The sequence below is a fragment of the Micrasema longulum genome, unplaced genomic scaffold, assembly GCF_059751315.1.
Source record: "Micrasema longulum isolate JH-2025_06_02 unplaced genomic scaffold, ASM5975131v1 h1tg002915l, whole genome shotgun sequence".
NCBI lineage: Eukaryota > Metazoa > Arthropoda > Insecta > Trichoptera > Brachycentridae > Micrasema > Micrasema longulum.
In genome coordinates this window covers 26,307-48,711 of record NW_028280034.1, presented here as the reverse complement: position 1 = coordinate 48,711, position 22,405 = coordinate 26,307, and the positions used below count along the sequence as shown (strand labels likewise).

The 22,405-nt window shown below is 33.0% G+C and overlaps 1 protein-coding gene across 2 annotated transcripts in view; it reads left to right on the top strand.

The window, feature by feature from the left end:
- The window catches only part of LOC148271355 (uncharacterized), a 31,912-nt gene that overhangs the window by 6,012 nt on the left and 3,495 nt on the right, over positions 1-22,405 (top strand). Inside the window, exons 2-5 of one of the 2 annotated variants that reach the window (XM_088241490.1) lie at positions 14,023-14,097; positions 16,058-16,194; positions 17,512-17,685; positions 21,711-21,865. In XM_088241490.1, the coding sequence (XP_088097616.1) occupies positions 14,023-14,097; positions 16,058-16,194; positions 17,512-17,685; positions 21,711-21,865 (541 nt within the window). The remainder of the gene's footprint in view (positions 1-14,022; positions 14,098-16,057; positions 16,195-17,511; positions 17,686-21,710; positions 21,866-22,405) is intronic. The other variant, XM_088241491.1, reaches the window with a different exon arrangement.

The window sequence follows — 22,405 nt, the reverse complement described above, 5'->3', positions numbered from 1 at the left end:
TTATTAAACTGACAGGCGCCGTGGCGCAGTTGGTTAGACGGCCAACTATGAAACTGGCGTCGCGGGTTCGATTCCCGCCAATTGCAAGAAAAAAATGCAAGAAAGATTTTTTGCTCAATGGGTCCGGGTGTTGTGGTATATTTTTCATTACCTCCTTCCATATCCCCTCTATCCCACCTGCAGACAAGCCTCAAAATAAAGGCTTAGCGGGTTATTCCTTTAAAAAAAAACTTTTTGTGATCATTCACTTTGCAATAATTATTACGAACAGATTTTGAAACCAATCCCCCATTTTTATTGTTTGAATTACATAAAAATCATAAACAAACTTTTTATTTACATAATTTATTATTTATACGTATTTCTATGTTAAAACATTAAAATTATGTCAATTATTAGCATTTTTAAATCTGAAAATACGAAATTGCAGTTAACGTTCGTGTGGCAAATTTATAAACTTCAGAAAAGGTACACTCCTTAAAAAAATCTTAAACAAATAATTAATAAAACATTTTTTATGTTATTATAAGACTATGTTATGCGGATTTACTTATGAAATTGTTGTTTTGGAAAGAAAATTTTTAAATTATTTGAATTTTAAAAAAAAGGAACAACCCGCTAAGCCTCATTTAGAGGCATGTCAGTAGGTGGGAAAGAGGCGATATGGAAGGTTGTTATGAAAAATATACCACAACACCCTTTCCCGCAATAGGCGGGAATTGAACCCTCGACGCCAGTTTTACAGTTGGCTGTCTAACCAATTGCGCTACGGCACTTGTATTGAGTTTATCGAAATATTGCCCCACATTTAAATGGTAGTTAATTGATGCCTTGGCTGTAAAAGTCCCGTGGGTGGGAGTCGACAAATGCTATAATGTCATTTTTCCCTTCCAAATATTACCCAAATTTCTAAAAAAATGATAATCAGTTGGAGCATAGTCCGGCAAGCATGGTCGATGACGGAAAGTCTCCAGCTTCAGTTCTTGCAGCTTAGAGGTCATATGCCAAGTGTTCGGCCGGCCGTTGTCACGGAGAAGCAGTGGCGCTTGTGATTGTTTTGCCCTTATACATCATGATGTTACGTGCCGTCTGCGCCGCTGGCTCTTTGTTTTACCCAATTGCCCTGTAACGCGTATAACCTATACTGATTTCTATAATCATAGAAATTTAGTTTGGGCATTGATATTCAATCTAACTCAATACAGGACTTTTGATTCCACGGAATCGGGACTTATGTTTCAAATAATGTAAAATAAACTGTTTATTAAATAAACAAAATATATAAGTATACACTAGATGCTGCACTAAGCACCTGTCTTGTATTCTATTGAACTTAGCTTCCGGAACTTAGACAGTAAAAACTTAGACGTAAAAAGGCGATAAAAAAACAACTTAGACGTAAAAAGGCGCGACATATAGCTTTGAATTAACAGTAAACTGGCATAGACAGTTAGTCTTTTTTACTCTACTGCGCGTTTTGCACGGCAATGTTGACGCGACAACGCTTTTTTTCGGGACATTATTTCAAACTGTCGTTCTATGAAGCATCATATCTATTTAATTATACCACATTGAGTTTAGGGAGATTTTTCGAATTCATACATACTTCTACGTGTTCCATATTTCTTTGGATTTATGTTATCCGGTAGTGACTGGATAAATAAATTCTATAATGTTCCCACATGAGTTGACTTGCCAAGTCACTAATCTACGAGTATCGGAGTAACGGAGTAGGCACACACAAATTCATTCCCCTTCCAGGGGTCTTCCATTTCTGCTGAAATGAACCTGAAACATTCGTTTCATGATTTCCGTCCGAATTTAAACGCAAATAATTGAATAAATAAAAAGTAACGGAAAACTAGAATATAAAGTTTAACACGCGTATTTGATTTACCCTTTTGTTTTACGAATGTGTTATTTTCAATAATTTTTAAGCAAAATTAAAATGTTTTCCAATAACTGTAATAAAAAATAATTTAAAACATATTTTTGGTGTTTTCACAAATCGGGAATAACGCTCAAAATACATTAAATATTTAGAGCGGATTTTTACAATTCTTATGATATAACTATCATAAGAACTGTAAATGTATATCAGAAAAGTTTTCATCCGTGAATTAATTTTTGATTCCGGTTGTGGTCCCGTGGCTAGTGTTGCGGGCTCACAAATCAGAGGACCGAGGTTCGAACCCTGTTCTATGCCAACTTGATTTCCATTTATGATAAAAATTAGCTGGCACCGCATAGCCTCTTAACTATAGTTTCGGCAAACAACTTCCACCCACCGATCAAATATTTAAAACTTCTGCGTCTTTGTCAACCTGGGTGTAGGGATAATATTTACATTCAGCTTATACTTTTTTAAGATCTAAACATATCGTTAGGCATTTCTTATTTGAATCTAAACTAGAATAAATTTATTTTGTTAGATTGAATATTGCATCTTCTGCGGTAAAATTAGAGCAAAAGCCAAATTAGTTATATAATTATATAATAAAAGAGCATAGACTCCAGAAAATTTCGTTATCGTTATTATTTTTATTTTTTAAAAATGATTACAATGATAATTCAAATTATGTTTTGCTAGTCATGCAGACTATTTCACACACAATTAATACACCTACGTCCACGCACACCTCGAAATTTATGTGTTTTTTGTAATATTCTAAAATACATTAATTAGCACAGTTCCTCATCAGGTAACCTTCAGTTCAACAAGTTGTCAGTATCAGTTAGAAGCAAACCGTAAACTTGACCCAAATATGCACTGCCAAATTCATTCACTGAACTAGATCTTATATTATTTGTTCATTGAACAATATATTTTCAGTCCCAGGAAGGGTCGTAATATTATACGGATCCATTTCTATCTACGCGATGCGATGATGCTTTTATTAATAATTTGTGATAGATATCTTGTATTTTTTATTATTTCTCGACAGCGAAGTTTATTTCACATTATGAGTTTTCACTCATTTTTAACTAAACATGAAATAATTAATCACTTTGTTTAAATACCACGGACGAGTGTATTTAAAAATTTTACAAAACTTGTTTTTGATATACAGTATCATGCATCAGCAGATTTACTAAGATTTATATGTTCACCTGACGATTGATAGTACTGCATATACGGAACTATCTGGGCCCATGCGGATGAAGAATGCAGTTCTGCGTATGAAAAAAACCAGGATACTAAGCAAGTGTTAATGACTACTCCAGGTGGCTACTCTCAGGTTAAAATCCTGAAAGGGAAAATCAAGTGGAGATAAGTTCGCTTTGAAGTCTAGTGATTTGTTTGCCTACTATGCTTGAGGTTCCGGGTTCGATTCCTGGAAAGATCTACACTAAATATTGGTTTTGAAGGTGATTTTCTACTGCATTATTTTACTGCCCCGGTACTGGCCTTCTTCTTCTTTCTTCAAACATATTTGAGAAGGGATTCCTTCTCAAAAATATTTTCCATCTCTGTTGCATTAAATTTTGATCTAAATAACTCCCTAAGAAGGAAATCCAGCCTGTCTACAAACATTTGGTTGTACTCAAAAGATTGTTGATTGAACTAACTAGTATGAGAACAAGTATAAAACTTGTTTTCAGGCGTTGCCTAGTAGACAAAGTGGTTCAACCGAATGAATCTCACCCATATGATAAAGGTTTCAGCCTTTGAAAAGTACCGCGTGTTTCATTTGATTTTGAAGGGCAAGATTGAGAGTCACCGAGGGTTGAAAGAAGACAGATGTTCTAGCTGCGAGATATACGAGACTGGACTGGATTCAGGACTGTAAAATAGATTTTCCGAGCAGCACAGGACAAATATACCTTTGCCAAAGTAATTGACAACGTTTGGGATACCTGACAGGGCACTAAGAGAAGAAGAAGATGTATCTACACTTGTAGACGATAAATACAAGTTTGTAGTTTAAAAAAAGCATTTTTTAGTTTGATTTTTATGCTTAAAGTGACCATCATAGAGTGATGATTCAAAAGGATTTTTTTTTTTAATTCAAAATATAAAATATGCTAATGTCATAATTGTACTCCCATGAGTTTTCAAACTCAGTCTGAGACAGTTCAGGGGTTATCGAGGAACAGTTTTAGGGAACGGTTTTTCAGTGAGATATGATTATTATTTATAGACTGAATAGATGTTTATTTAAAACGAATAGGCAGCCCTCTGCCTTTTATATTGAGTAGAAGCAATGTAAAGGAGTGACCTCAGTACGAATTTAGAAGAGTGCGCAGAGGGGGTAAGTGGTCATGAGATCGTGTACGATGCTTATGCAAGTGCATCACTAATGAATTTAAGGGCTAGATTCGAGTTTAATTTATTCACGTTCATTACAAATATGTTGTTTTCAATGTTTAAAATATATATTTAAGAACCAAAATTTATTTACAAGTAAATCAATTAGATCAAGTCAAAGAAGGAATCGTGTGTTGAAAATATCACATTGTAAAACGAGGCTCGCACAGAGACATGCATATTTTATAGGCCCAAAAAATTTTATTTCTTTTTTACTGATATTTCATTGATTCCAAACTTTCAAAATTTTCCTTCTTTTAAAAAAAACATGCTCTATCCTGGATTCAAACTAAAGATATGAACTCATTTTTCTATGATTTATTTTGTTGCCCTTTAATAATAAGGAATATTTTTGTGTTTTTTTAAAAATATTTTTTAATTCCATTTTTAATTACTATAAAAAAGTACCATATTATCTTTCACGGAATATTTTATTTTTTCTTTCTTATGTTATACAAAAATATAATAACTGTCCATTATTTATTATAGGAGCATAAATTCATAAACATTTTCTTGTATACCCACGAACAGGCCATGCCTTTGTGGGATTTTTTTGTTTACTATTTTTCTATTAATATGTATTTCATTGATATGTAATTATGCTTTATTTTTTTAATACTCTGTTTTATTATTATGTTTATTGTAAAAAAATTCAAATAAAAAAAAATTTAAAAATTCTCATGTGGATAGAATAATAAATGGAATAGTATTTGTTGTGGGGTATATTTCTTTTGCGTGTTTATCATAAGTTAATTGGAGCGAAAAGTTCACTGACACGTGCAAGTTTGTCGATCACTGTTCTGCAGTGAACTTTATAAATGTACGTAGAATGAATCTACAAAATCTTTCGATGCAATAAAGATGCGGAGAATATTTTCTGGCGTTACGTATTCGGTACTCGTTCGTCGTAAATCATTCCTTGGCACTGACCGTTTCATATTAATTTGACTTATCTCCACCTTGTTTTATTCGCTTCCCTGTACTCTGCTCTAGGGAATTGGACGTGTAGGCGTCGCGCGTCGCTTCGTGTTTTCGGTTGCTTTGAAAGACGCGACTGGAAAACCGTGACGTACCAATGTATTTATTAACCCTTTGTGTTGTAATTATTTAGACTTAACAAAATCAGTGGAATTCATTGAAATTCAAACAAAGGAAAGAGATAACACGAAAATTTAGTTTGTAAAGTTGATTCATTCTGAAAGTAAAAATATCGGTTTTTAAACAATAATTACCTACTTTTTCTCATTCATGGGCGTTAGTGTTAAGCTCACGACGTCACCGCGATGTGTGTAGATTTATAATGACGGGAAATATTTCATACAAGATAGGGTCGAAGCACCAATGAATGACCATTTAAGGTTCAGCTTGTTGTGAAATCCGGATTAAAGGTATATATTTCATTATTATTAAATAAATGAAAACAATAAAAAACACATTAATCTTTCTAAGTACTTTTACTTTTTTGTTGAAATACGAGTATTACAATTATAATTGATATTACTCTTAAAAATAGCAGAATCACCAGCGAATGGCCACTACTAACCCAGTAAAAATAATACTCAGATTTAGTTACATCATAACAGTAAAACACCCTAACATATTAGAATATGGATATATTCAAAGAATTGCATAATAAATAGCATCAAATAAAACAATTACCACACCTTTCCTTATAAAAACACTATCAATCTCAGAACAATAACGGGAAGACGCACTATTACCTTTTGACAACTCACAGTTCAAAACTGATAGATTTGTTTCTTACCAAAATATGTGTCCGCCTACTGCTTTTGTCATAGTTTCTAGTGTTAAAAGTTTTTTGACTGGACACATGTAGCAATTCTTATTATATTGTGTTTTATTAACCAATGGTCATTTACTGGGGGGTGGTCATTTACTGGTGCTTTGACCCTACACTTTTTAAAATGTAAGTAAATCGTAATTATTTACCAGAATCAAAATTCTTAACGAGTGCTTAAAATCCCTGAAAAAGGAAATTGAGTGGAGAAAAATTCCGCCTCGTAGTGTAGTGGTTGGCGCATTTGCCTACCGTACTTGATGGTCCGGGTTCGATTCCTGGTAAGATCGACGTAAAATATATTTTTTTAATGGTGGTTTTACACCAAAGTATCTAATTATCCTCGGACTGGCATCTGAAGCGTAAGACTGATCACCTTATCTCCCTGTAGCAGGTGATCAAGATACGCTGCATTTTATATAACAGTGCAGAGTCCTATGCACCATTGTGCGCGGATAAGGGTTTGATGATGGTTGTTTACCCAAATCTTTCAATTGTGAGGAGATTTCATCAAAGTCGTATTTTTTTCACATTTGGTACATGCACAAAAGCAATACTAGATTAATTATATATTATATTTATGTGAATCATTTAATAATTGAAACTTATGTTTTATTCAGTTGTTTGCTTTGCATATTTTGTGAAACGGGTATTTTCTTCGTTTATGAGTGGGCCGCGGGATGTTCCATCTTCCATGTCACTTTCGAAGCGTCCGAGACGCAGTTCTCCCTAGACAAAGTACTGTGGTAGATAATAGCACTGAGCGAGCAGCACAGTTCTGGTGGTCAGGTATTAGGCGGGCGCGTGGGCGCGCTCCCGCTGATGGACTGACTTGGCGGCTGACTTGCCCCTCGGTAATAGACGGCCATCGGTAAAGTTTAAGGTGAGATCAGGTAGGAAACCGAACATGCCAAATACTCTATGATCCGAAGTTGGATGCAGTCAACCGACGCAACTCGACCCCTAATTATTATTTTATTTTTGTCATTTCAAAGTGAAATATGTTTTCCACGTTATAAAAATAAAAAAATATTTTTGATATGAGTATATAGTTTCGCCCGTTTCAAAAATATATTTTTATGATTTTTATAACGTGGAAAACTTATTTCACTTTGAAATGACAATAATTAAAAATAAATTAGGGGTCGATTTGCGACCACCCCGGATCTCTTATCCGTGAGTCCGCGACACTATCCGCGACAATATCAGCCTACACATGCTCCTAGAGTCAATAAATGTTTTATTTTAGTCTAATAATTTTGTAAAATCTATTAATATATCAATTGCTGAGTTTTGAGGTCCTTCCATCTTTTAGGACTTTCCAAGATGATTCTTCGACATTTTTCGCTCCTGCATTGATGATTTCAATTAAGTTTCGTTTTTTTTCAACGGTTTTTTCGGGACCTTTTTTTATCGTCATTTTAAAATCATTTCTTACGGTTTTTATATTTGTTTAGTCCATTTTTAGGAGCCGGATATTTCTACCTTTTTTATTAGACATTTTCTGCAATTTTCAGATAAAATCGACATCGCACTAAATTGTTATAATATAGTTAGGTAGGATTATAAAATAATATATAAAACTATCAAATAGCGGATCATAAGCCCTCTAAACGTGTAGAGTTTCCCAAATAAAGATTCCGCCTGTGTCGAGATATTTACGTATCTATATTATTATAGCACAGGTCCACGGAGACAAAAGAATTACTTTGTCTACTTTTGTGATATAAACAAATATAATACATGTAGGTTGCTTTCTCTAAATTGGATTGTATACGGAGAACCAATACATTGAAATAGTTATTTTCCGCAAATGTCAAGTAATATATTTAACGTAAATTATTCAATTAAATGTTATTATCTCTGCACCGACAACATGCAAAGAAACGGCGTCATGATTATTTAGTTAAATTAATACTGTTCTGCTGACTGGCGTCGCGTCGGTCAGTGATTATGTTTAAATTTTAATGTTTATATAAATATTGTAATAGCTTATTTATTTAGTAATTTTAATAATATGACTTAACTGAGGACATATTAAATGTCAACATTACTGAAAATATCACCAGAATTGGTATGTGAGTTTTGTAGATTTATAATAGCCCGTTGAAATGTTTACAAAAATCCAATAAACCGATTCTAATGTTCGTAGGATTTGTACGATTACGTAACATTTACGTATGTACGAAAATACAACATTTTACAAAATATATAATTTAATATTTCGTAAATGGCGAAATACCAAAGTTTAATTGCGATTACGCGCTGACAAGCGATACAGCTAGATTTTATTTTATTAATTAATATGACAACATTGGCATTCGGATATTATAAACATTTTCGATCTGTTTTTGATTTACAGTTTTTGTTAAAGTTTTTCTAATATGGATATGCGAATGCACCTAAAAATGAACGTAAAAAATCAATACAATAAAGTCATAAATATTTTAAATACTATAATTTTCCGTACTTATTCAATATCTGAACGTGAGAAATCGTCAAATTGCCCAAGCATATTTTTTTAAACTATTATATTAAATTAAGAACATCATTCATAAAGAATTAAAAAAACATATAGCTTCTCAATTTTATATGAATAAGAAAAAGAAGAAAAAAAGATTTTACAATTGGGTTAATTGATTATTTTGCAAAATTAATGATTTGGAACGGTATTCAAGTGGAAAATAAAACGAACTTCTTGCTATCGATTACAATTGGAAGGTGAGAGATATACTCTGTCAGTCGATACAATCTACTTTTCTATCCTTTGAACATTGATCAAATGTACTTATTTTAGGAGTACTTATATTACCAACGAAATTTCACATACATATTAGCATTTTTTATACCGTATAAAAATATTGATTGGTAAATCTCTTATTGTCTATTGTAATTTGCGTCGCGAGGGGTAGTTCGACAAACTACGTCTAAATTTTTCGTTTTATTGGCATTTGTAATTCAACAATATAAACGGCTACTTTTATTTATCACTTCAATCACGTTCCGTAACAAATATTCGATATCACACAAAAAGATTTCCATAAATATTTGGCTGTCTACTAACTAAGGGTTATTAATGGCGGTTCTTCTTTCCCCCCGCTCCGCCGTGGCCTAACTCGCTAGAGTGGACTTAACTTGGTAACATTTATGGACAGAGTGTGACGTCAACTGCCACAAGAAGTGTGAGCAGCTGACGGCCAACTTGTGTGGGGTGAACCAGAAACTGGTAGCGGAGGCTCTCGCCGCCCTGCGTCCCCGACGGGAAGACATCTTTACGACTCTTCACAGTACGTTCATTATTGTATTATTGTTTTAACCGATAATCATTTATCCGCACTCGTTTTATTTTGTATTTTAATTAAAAGTTTATTTCAGGTTTTTACTTAAATATCTATAAATTAAACAGGATTTCAACAAATCTAATACAAACACCTTTAAACTTCCCGCATCTCTATAGACTGGAAGTTTAGGATTTAAATTGTTTGTTTTTTGCAAAGTAAAATTGATTTATCAAATTTCATCCGTTTGTTGGATATATTATATATTGAAGAATACTACTCAATATAATTTGGTTGTTATATTTAGCACATTTGGAAACATTTTAAAATTGTGTACTTCAGTAAACTCCAGTAGACAACACTTTTTTTTGTTATAAAATAACATATTTTAATTTTACAAAATAAATTTAGTTAAAGGAAAGGTTGAGTCAGTTTCAGGAATAAAATTGTTTACAACTTCGATTTTCTAAACTCATTATGATCTATGGATCTAAAAATACAGTTATTTACCTTTTTTTGTTTAGTGTCGTATATGTAATACGATCAAATGAAATAATATGTGTCAAAGATCTTTAATTATAAAAAACGTATTTAATCCTATAAAATTTATTCTCTTTGAGTCTTAATTCTGTGCCAATTTATATTACTCTAAGAGCGAAATTATTATTTAGGATTACAAATCGGCGGCAGGTGCTCTAAAAATACTTCAGATATCATAATACTACGTATTTCAACACGTTTCCGGGTTTTTAGTTACAATATATTATTATACGCACTGGTAAATTATAAAAACATCAACAATTAATTACTCTCTTGTTTTCCTATTCGTGCAAAGGCAGGACACCTTGAATAATTATACACGGATTTGTAATAGATCCCAACGGAAGATTTACTGCAATAAATAATTTCGCTGACCTAGACTCCTGTTCACGAATAGTTTCTTCTTCGTTCTTTTTACCTCGAATATTCCTGTCATTTGTCTACTGCATTTTCTCTGTTATACACAAATAAAATAAAATTATGAATTCTGGTTAATTTTTCCAAAATTTATATATAAAGTCGAATGATCCTCTGGTAAAGAAAAATTACCCAAAGTGTAAACAGAAGTTATCTTGGAAATCCCACCGAATGTTGTCTGTTTTATTTTTTACAAAAGTATCATCATTTCGCGGAATTTCATATCAAAATAACACAGCTTTTTCTTAAAAAAACACTCGTTCGAAGAAGCTTTTATAATACACTTTGTTTATTTTCTTGAGAGAACTAATACAATATTAAAACAATAAGTACCTTAGCCAAGATGAGTTAGCAAAAATGTAATTTTGTATTAGTCAGTACGTACATTACGGTTTTTATTTATTACTGTGTATGCGTTTAGAATTTAAAGAATTCTCGTTACATGCGTAATTATATAGCAAGTTTTCTTTGTGTTTTATTACATATAATCAAGCGACTAGTCTTACCTCCTTGCAACAAAAATATTTATAGAATCTGAAACCAATTATGTTTTTTAATACACTTGAAGTACGCCAATTTTTAAAAAGTAACAAACAGAAAAAAACATGCAATTTCACATCAGATTTATTTATTTGTATTTTTCAAAGTAAATTTTGTTGATATGATATTATATTCTTTGTAATTCATATTGTATGGCTAATTTCGCATTTGATGGAAAGTATTATGAACCGTGTGACAGATTCGTCCCAACCGTCCCTGCAGTGAAATCTATTTTTGGCCTTCTAGTAGAGGAGACCGACGGGCTACTGGCTACTCCCTCTCCGTCCATTGTCCGCTATCAACTAGCTGCTAGCTGCTAGCTGCTAGCTGCTGGTACTGGGTGTTCATCTCTCACTGTTACCGTCATGCGTCACCAGGTGACCCGACAAGGACCACCCCGAGATCTTGAAACATTAGGATCGTTTAAATCACCCACCATAAAAAATATTCCACTTGTCTTATTTGAAATTGTGATTGGATTGGTTATATTTATCCATTTAAATTTATTATGAAGTAATAAAAATAAACAAGTGCGACGTATATATTTCAAAGCAACGAAAAATCATTTAGGAATTCCATATAAAAAAAAAATGTTTTCACATACGAAAATTTTGTCATTGCAGAAATAAATCAAACTTATTTTTTTTACATGATACCAAAGGGTTGCCAGATCTACTAGTTAACGTACTTCAACAGAGATGAAGAACTTTGAAGAAGAAGAGCCCTTGAAGCGCTATAGATGTTCAAATAAAGGCAGAATGGTGAATGTTACACAGTGTGTAAAGTGGTCACTTAAACCAGCCATTGACAGGTCATAAGCCCTGTAGATACCTAGACTTCTATATTACCTTCTCTTAAATGTTCTTCATCTCTGTTGTAATATGTTAATATAAACCGCTTCCCAGGGAGTCGAATCCAATGTCTACAAAAATTTGGACAAACTCAAAATATTTTTGAGATCTACTAGTGTTGAAAAAAAATACCGGGCGAGATGTTCGAAATTTTTTAACTTCACGGAAATCATTAAACCTCAAATTAAAAAAAAAACAATATTGAACATTTGATGCCTCTAATTTTAAGAATTGTTTTTTTTATTGAAATGGTATCTTAGAATGTACTGCACAGCACTTATATGCATTTTTTTAGTATTTTCAGTGACATTATTTCATTTGTTGCGATGCTAAAGATTATTTCCATAAAAGCTTTATATAGTGATACTTTATTTCATCTTTTGTCGGTCCAAGTGCCTGTTTTTACATGAATTTTCGTCGTTAAGATAGACTTTGGTCCGGTTTACCAAGATTTTCCTACCGAACAAACTAAAAAAAAACCGGACTCTTAGTTCTAAAACCGGACATCTGGCAACCCGTAGCTGCAAAATGTCAATAATCAATAACCCTCAGTTAGGAAATTGTATTAATAGGATATGTAAGTTTCGAATGTCGTTTAATATATTAGTTTTTCTTGATTTATCCATTCTATGGACAGATACCCGGGTAAACGCTACCCAGATGACCCATTGGGTTCTACGGACCAGTCCGGCTGCGACTGGGTGATGTCAGAGTTAGAAACACGAAGATTTCCGCGATGTGTTTACGAAGCGTCTCTAGTCTAGTCGAGTCTCTTTCCCCTTTATCATAATATAAATCTGAGATCTAGATTTATCATTCTCGCAACTTTTCAACTGCACACTTAATCTCATACACGCGCGAGGTGATGCTTCCTGGTGGATTTCCGCCATGATATAATGATCGTAAATTAGCAACAGTATTTTTATGTAAACCTACTGCGTACACCCGCCGTAATAAAAGTTATAATTTATTACTTTAACCCTTTATAGGACACCTGAAACAATATGATAAATATATATATACATATATATATACCACTTAAATTAAGGTATTTATTTTCTGTAATAATATTTCGTATTAAAAATAAGCCTTTTTATCACAAGCGTACTATAATAACGTACACTGGTAGATAATTTTTCCATTTAGCTTTTTCAAACGCATGAGGTTTATTATCTTTAAAAAAAATACTTTTTATTGGTCAACGTTTTAAGTTTGTCGATAGGCTGGCTTGGTGAATGTGACTAATGTATAAAGTGGCCACTTAAACTAGCCATGACATGTCATAAACCCTGTAGCTACCCAGATTTCCATATTCCTTTCTCTTCCTTCTTTGTTGCAACAGATTTAGATATTTTATTAGGTTAAAATCAACACAAAATATGTGTCCTATAAAGGGTTAAGCTAGATAAATTTCGATTTTTCTTAAATGATTTATTACGATTTTTAACATGTTATTTTATGACTTACTCGTAAAATAATTTAAAAGTTGAATGGAAAGAAGAATTTTAACAAATCTAGGTTAGGCGGGTATCCTGATTCATATCCAACAACAGCAGGATAATTTCGTCTTTTGTATCAACACAGGTAGACTGGTTTTCCCGTTTTTTACATGCGGTTGACGCGATTTTATGAAATATTGATGTGGAGCCAAATCAACAAAACAAACGGTGTCACAATTTAAGAATAATACTTTTGTAATTGAAATCTTTCACGAGCTTCATTAAAAATATGATTGATTTTAATCTGCTCTTTCCATTGAAAAAAACCTAATATTTCGCCCAATGATACTTCTTACAATGTTTCGCCTAATCCTTACCAACAGTTACTCTGGCTCCTTGACACTATTTAATATTTATCAAGAGACAAGTAAAAATATTTTTTAATATGATATATGTACAAATGGGTCGGTCTTGGACGGATACCAATTTATACAGCGCAACACAAAAAGCAGATTCTGGGTATATTTTGGCACTTACACCTGTAAATTTAAAGATTGCTATCTCTATTTAAAACATGAATAATAAATTGATCATTTCCTCGCGAAGGTCGACGCTTTGAGTGATGATACTGAATAAGCTCAAATTGCAATAGTACTTTGGTATGGAAAATGGAGAAACGACGCATTAATTTCTTAATGTTTTTTATGTCTTGAATGCACGAATAGCAAGGTAATTTTCTTATAGGATTATGTATACCTAATTCAGAATGTTACGTAAAAAAATATTTATCGACATTGTGAACATATATTGAAGTGAATCATATGGAATACATAAGACTTGTTGGGACCAGGGGGCGCTGAGAAGCGGGAGGGAGCGGGAAGCAGCTCTGGCCAAGCGGACTCCCTCAGCTCCGACGCCATATTGGGTAAGCTGACAATCATCAGGACAAACACATCACGCACACAACCTTCTCCCCACACATTTGAGTAACATTATGGTAAATGACACCTTCACATATATCCTGTCGCAAATAAGTTACTCCCTTATGTGTTTAAACACCCGTGCATATATTTTTAGTTCTATTTTCTGTGATCGTTTTTGTCATTTTTGTTTCTCGCATGAAATCGGTATAAGAATCCGTGACGCCCGAGCTAAGAGAAGTATTGCATTTTTTGCGTTATTTGTCTGTCTCCGCGGGAGTTGCCAATATAATATATTATTCTGACCACCAATCCCGTGACACGACGCGACGCGCTACTTTAAAACTCGTCTCTTATTAACTTAAATTAAAACATCGCAGGTCCAACGGAAATACACAAAAATATGTTTTTACCAATAATTTCGCGTGCCGAGTTGGTTAATAGTATGTGGTACTAATGCATGAACTTGTAAATAATACTAAATGTCTCCTACTGACTTAGTTATAGTATCGACTAACAACGAATGACGTATTTTGCCAGGAAAATACATCCCTCGACTTCCACTTTCGCTGACATTGAACGCAGCCCCCGCCTCCCTATTAACTCGCAAGTGGGTGTGTTCAATGTGTTTATATGATTGTTATTGAAGCGAGGTATTCACTTGTTTTACGTCTGCGATTATCACATTTTCTTGGCAGCAGAATCGCATCACGCGCCAATCATAATTTTGGAATTCGCATCTGTTCTAATATTTAGAAGTTTCTGCTTTTAGGCTTACTTCACACGAACACTATTTGTATTTTCTATTTAAAGAAAACACCCGATTCGCTTCAGCGAAATAAGCGATAGAATTCTACTCTCGCAGGTATTAAGTTAAGAATATCAAAGCAAATCTCTTAAGTTATGTTTTTAAATTATGACAAAAATATAATATATATTAAATGTTTTACAAATAAAGTGTATCGATGGGTGTGTAAAGTGGTACTCGAATGAATAAAAGACGTGGCGCCGAGCTGGCTGTAATATAATAATCAAATAATTTATGTTCGTAATGTGTCTAGAGTGTTATCAAAATAGATGGACAACCAGGCGCACATATGTAACCTCGGCACTGGGTCTCGAACATCTTTGTTCATTTTCTGTACTGGTTTGCTAAATTATTTTTAATTTTAAAATCAGTTAAATGATATTGATACTACCCTGAGTATTGTTGTATTTTGCCGCTATTTCAATAGACCAAATTGACAAAATAAACATTCATTGTTAACTATTTATTCAATCCTCAAAAGGTTGTATTCTTACAAGTTTGAACTTTCTTCGATGATTATTTAATTTGTTTTCATGATAAAGTTGTATTATTTTCGGTTAATGAACTGCTGGCGCGTGGGAAGCTTTCCTTCTGGCGCTTTATTACGCAATAAACATAGTAAACGCCGCCTGCGAATCCCGTGCACTGCAAATTAACTCTTTCTACCGATTTAAAGGACAACCACTTTATTAGAACTTACCTCAGCTTTCCCAGAACTACCGAGTATTTTTAGAAATGAACACAAAGCATTTTATACTTACAGATTACTGAAAATAGCAGAAGAAAGACATATATAATAATGATGTAACAGCGCATTAAATATAGGTCGACCGTTTTAAGATGCGCGGAAAGAGGTAAGAAGAGCCGCTGTCAACCATCAAAATGATAAGACGTTTTCATGGCGGTATCAGATGAAGTTTTTTTTTAATGAGGCGTATTGGACTATCCATACGGATCGTAATATTTATTCGTAGAATTTGAAACGACAACCACAGTAGACGGGACTGTTCTTTTTTACCCTTTTCCGCTCAACTACATAATATAGGCCTTAAAGCACGGAATGCTCACTCGCTTTTGTGATGTCTTCGGCATCTAGAAATTAGAACATGTTAGAACTATGGCAAGTGAAGTAACGGTGAATTGTGTATGGTTTACAGAAGCGTCCACGGCATATGCGGCCTTCCAGAGGTCGGGGCGTGTGACGCCTCCAGCCACCACCATCCCCCGGTTCAAGAAGTACCAAGTGGAAGACTTTTACTTCCTCAAGGTCCTCGGGAAGGGAAGTTTCGGAAAAGTGAGTGATCCCATAATTTTTCATGTTTACATAATAATAAAAACCTAGCTAGTGCTATAGTTTGCAATGGTAAGCTTATAAACATGTACCGGAAAAGTAAACAAATTCTCACATTTAATACAATTTAGGTCTTCGACCCTATCTATCAAATTATAAGACAGTAATGCGAATTAGCAAGAGTTTGTACGTATTAAAACTTAAATTACAAAAACTTTTGAAATTTTAAAATTTGTTGCAAATTTATATTCAAAACTTACTTTATCTCTCGAAATCGATCAAAGAGTTGAACTTTGTTGAAACTTATAAAAATCTATTGATTTTTCAAAGCGATAAAATATTTTATTGTCGGTTAAAATATAATCATTGTTTATTAAAAAATTCATATTATTATATCACAATAAAGTTCTATCGGTACTTATTCCATTGAATATATATATTTTTGAATGAATATGGTCATGTTGCCTTTTCAATAAAATTTATGTAATTTAAAATATTTTAGGTTGGCACTTTCCAAACACCATATCGCTAGCCCAAAGCAACAATGAGATATCTCTGAAGAACAGGCGACGTGGCGCAGTTGGTTAGAAGGCCAACTGTAAAATTGGCATCGCGGGTTCGATTCTCGCCAGTTGGAAAAAAAAATTATAAATATTTTTTTTTTTCTCTATTGGTCTAGATGTTGAGGTGTATTTTTCCTAACTTGTTTTCATATTCTCTCTTTCCCACCTGCTGACAAGCTTCTAAAATATAAGATTGGCGGGTTGTTAAAATAAAGATTATCTGAGATAAACGGACTTTAAGGTGTGCAAAGGGTCTGACTGAATTAAATAATTATTTGAAGTAGATTATGAATACTATATTTTCACGTATGTTAACTATCTAACTTCAATATTTTATTATTTGAAAACATTTATTATTTTATCTATTAACATATCTGCGTGTGTATCTCAAAATCGAAAATTTCGGGTTTATCTCACAGTTGCTTTGGTCTAGCAATATCAAAAATACATTTTAATTTGATCCGTCAAATTTTGCACCATTAAACTCTTCCGCATACGTACCTACTATTTTGGTGGGAACAGTAAAAGGCACGCATTATATAAGACGACTCTGCCGAGAGTCGCTTGATCAAATAAAGGAGATATTAACTATTTGTGGTTAATTTATCAAATGGTCAATTGACAAAGGGCCGAAGGTACAGTTGTTTGTCCCAAACTAATCCGAGGGATTGAAATCAAAAGAAGAATAAGAAAATACCTGAATTTGTTAAACGTTTATTGGTTTCCGTAGCAAATTATCTGGAGAATTGTTCCCCAGGTCCTCTTGGCCGAGCTGAAGAATACGGAATATTACTACGCCATCAAGTGCCTGAAAAAGGACGTTGTACTGGAAGATGACGATGTAGAGTGTACCCTCATCGAGAGAAAGGTTCTGGCCCTCGGTACCAAACACCCCTACCTCTGCCATCTTTTCTGCACATTCCAGACTGAGGTGAATAACTTACGTTTATTAGTTAAGAGTTACATTTGTTTTATTTTTAATTAAGTCATTTATTTTATTAATGATTTAAATAATTCACTTAATCAGATGCTAAAATAAAATAACAACATATATCTCGAGTCATAGTCCGTGCTTGGTGAAGAAAATTAGCCCATTGTTGCAAATTATACTGCCTAAAGAAAATAATTATTTGCGTTCTTACGATTTCTTAAGTATTTGAATTTTCGGGGCCATTCTCAACGAGTTGCAAACAACTCAATATTTGAAGATGGGAATCAAGTTGTTGTAGAGTAGGGTTTAAACCTCCGACCTTTGATTCGTGCGTTCGCGTCTCTAGTCACAGAACGACGGAACCACAACCTTGTTCAAGTTACACCCAGAACATGAAAAGGAACTTTAAATATTGTCAATCGGATGGTTTAAACCACGTTTTTGATTTATTTGAAAAACACGAAGATCCAAAAACAATTACTTTTGCAGGTACAATTTTTGTAAATCCTTTTCAAACAAATATGTCTCTTAATAATTTGTTTTTAATTTAAAATTTCTTATCATCCATTCACTCATATAAAACACATGCACACGCATACATCTAAACCAAACCCTAGACACATTTACCTTTACACTCACACACACACACACACACACACACACACACACACACACACACACACACACACACACACACACACACACACACACACACACACACACACACACACACACGCACATAAAACACCCATATGTGGTTAATTAATTTAAAAAGCAACACGAGTAATTAATCGCGTATTGTACAATTCAATAGTCTACAGGTAAAAATGTATTTCAAAATGTCTCTATTATAAATGTAATATATGTGAAGTAATTCTCTACAGCCACCTATTTGAGCCAAGGTGAATTTTCGAATAAACGAGCATTTTATTACCCGGGACTTTGCGCTGATAGACTATTTCGACAATATTCACGCAATAGAAATCGGGGACTTATAAACAGTATTCTAATAAACGGTTTTAATAATTAAGCTTACATTTTTCAACTATTTCGACAATATTCACGTAATAGAAATCGGGGACTTATAAACAGTATTCTAATAAACGGTTTTAATAATTAAGCTTACATTTTTCAACAATTTCGACAATATTCACGCAATAGAAATCGGGGACTTATAAACAGTATTCTAATAAACGGTTTTAATAATTAAGCTCACATTTTTCAAATATTTCGATAAAATTCACGTAATAGAAATCGGGGACTTATAAATAGTACTAATATAAACGGTTTTAATAATTAAGCTTACATTTTTCAACAATTTCGACAATATTCACGCAATAGAAATCGGGGACTTATAAACAGTATTCTAATAAACGGTTTTAATAATTAAGCTTACATTTTTCAACTATTTCGACAATATTCACGTAATAGAAATCGGGGACTTATGAACAGTATATTAATAAACGGTTTTGATAATTAAGCTTACATTTTTCAACTATTTCGACAATATTCACGTAATAGAAATCGGGGACTTATGAACAGTATATTAATAAACGGTTTTGATAATTAAGCTTACATTTTTCACGCAACAGAAATCGGGAACTTATAAACAGTAGTCTAATAAACAACAACAACAAAAACAGTTTCATTTTATTACTATCATTTTTTTAAAAATTCATTGCATAAAATGAGTATACATATTTAATAACAGGGAATCTATTTAAAACTAATTAATATAAAATGAAAACGGAGTGTTCTCTGTTTATGATAGTCTCCATCTAACATGGCTCAGCCTGTTCTAAGATGGAGATTTTTATCTTTTAGAGCATAAGTAGTCCTATACTAATAAAACAATAACATAAAAACTAAAACTACTTAATTATAAATGCCTAGCTAATCAAATGTAAGAAATTAAAAATTGTTATTATACAAATATAAAGTAGTGTGCCTTAATTAAGCTTACGCTTTTCAACCATGGTACAATATGTACTGCATAAACGTAATATTTGTAATATATACTCTTTTAAGCTATTCTTATAAGTGCCGAATTTATTAGTACCACAAATGTATTTATTATATTTTATTTTATAAACAGTTTTATTTTTTCAAATATTTATACATTATATGTAGGTACTAATATTTTACCTAAAATATTTTTTTCCGTGTATTTTCGCTCACGGACATTTTAAAATTTAAGATATGTGTTTATATTTATTATTGTTATTATTTGGTATCATATCATATTTATTAATTTTTCTCATGTAAAACATTTCCGCTCAACATGTTTTTTTTTTACCTAAATAGATGAAATGCACTCAACCCAACAAAAATGTATTTTTGTATTGAAATAAATTGAATTGGTTGTTTTAAAATAATAATCTGTGAAATTTGAAAGTAAAAAGTAAAGTATCCTGCAATATTTATTTTATAGATTTAAAAAATGTTATACGCCTGTTTTTAATTACTTATTCAATTGAATTAGATACATACTTATTTAGTGTGATTTGTAAAATGGTGAGCTTTTTAACAATTACGCCAAAGTATATCATACATTTATTATCATTAGCTATACAAATAAATTAACGTATTCAACAATTCGTCAATTAGTTTAATTACGTAAATTTAGGATCGACTTACAAGATTTTTTTAATTGCTTGTAAAATTTAATTTAAAAAATGAACACATTAAGTTTAATTTTTCCACGGAACAAAAATTATCTTCAAATCGCTAAATTATATCTTTTGAATGAGTTATGATGTGCAATATTTTTATATTAGAACACGGTAATCTTTTTAAGTATTTTTTTATGTAAAAAAAGGAAACATTTGTGTTCTTATTACTTGCTTAAATATTTCGATTTTTGGGGACATTTTCAACGAGTTGTAAGTAACTCACTATTAGAAAATGGGAATCAAGTTGGGGTAGAGTGGGGTTCGAACCTCGGACCTCTGATCCGTGAGTCCGCAACACTAGCCAAGGGACCATAACCCGATTCATCATATCTAACGACATGATTTCTTTATTTATTATTATTTCATAAACAACTCAATATTATTTGGTCTATTCTTAGCATACAGTCATTCTGTGGAAAAATAAAGTGGGCGTCTGTGTCGGCGTCATTTTAAGCAGAAATGTTACTCGATTATCAACGCCATCCTCTGTCCTGTTTTCTTGCAAGAAAAAAATTTGCCATCGCGAGTTTTACTATTTTAAAATAAAGTGTTGACAGAAAGCACGAAACACTAATTGTCTGGAAAAAAAAATAAGCACAAGAATAACAATAGAATAAACTATTGCAAGACAATATATTGGTATGATTCGTCAGCGTTAAGGAATGTGGAGTTTGTAATTTACATAGAGAGTTCTGCAGAACATCAAAAAAAATTTTAGAAGAATTTTGAGTTTTGAGTTGTTAATTTTCTTCGATACCTATTTATTTACTTTCTTTTACTCAATTCTGTAGCTCGTCAGAACGTTTATATTTTAACACGTGTTTTATAATTAATTTTATGTACCTCTACACAATAATCTATACAATGGCCTTAAATACTACAGTGACTTACCTGACTACTTAAAAAAATCATTTGAGACAAATTTAAAATCAACGCTAAAAAACGCACGATTACTATATAATACTAACCAGACGAGACATACTATAACTCGACCTTATATTATCCCTAAGGAGTTTTTACAATTATAACATCATTTTGGCAGTCTCAACATTTGTAGCCAACGCGTGAACAGGTGAGTGGACCCACCCAGTAGTGCCTTGGAGAGGCATATTATTGTAATTTCTTAGTTGTTGCCATAGGCTCCAGGATCTTTGGCGAAGTAGAGCAGTGGAAGAATTGATCGTCCAGCCGTGAACATTCCGTGGCAGTCCAAACAATTGTCTATGTGCGTTGCCATAACATTTAGGTGACCCTCAACTTATTCTAGGCTACCTACGTATAATTATTCCACAGTTCCGCCATGTTCATGGAAGTCGAATACCTACACCTCTCACAATAAGTTATATTTCCTAGTCGCACCTCTTCTTCGTCATGGAGTACCTGAACGGAGGGGACCTGATGTTTCACATCCAGCAGACTGGACGCTTCCCCGAGGCGAGAGCGCGGTTCTATGCCGCGGAGATCGTCTCCGGGCTCAAGTTCCTGCACCAGAAAGGCATCGTATACCGGTAACAAACGAATATTATTAGTAATGCCGACAAATTTATCGCCCCAATTAGAAATTTTGTAAACTCGTCACTATTTATAAAAAAATGAAGAAACTAGGTACTCCAAATTTTTAAAATAAGAAGTATTTTCTGTAAATTTGTGGACACCTGATGAAAGGGTGGTTAGGTTGTACCAATAGTTATTAGAATTTAGGGGTTGATTTTTTGGGATTATATGCCAAAAACGTTTAATGTCTTTCAGCCTCAAGCATTAGACGAGTATCGTCAAAATTGAAATAGGGGTGCTGCCTTAGTTTGAACGTGCAGGATGTGACAGCGAAAAAAACGTCAAAATTAGTTATGATAAGATAATAGAAAACGAGAAACAAGATGTATGAATGTAAAAAGGAGCGGGGTCTGTATCCAAAGACCAGTGATGTGGCGTTTTATTCTCTGCCTATCGCTTCGGGGAAATAATGTGACGATTTGTTTTTATTTTTAAAATTTTACCTTTTGCAGTTACTTTTTACCTCTAAAAATACGTCTTTTGTCACCCTAGAC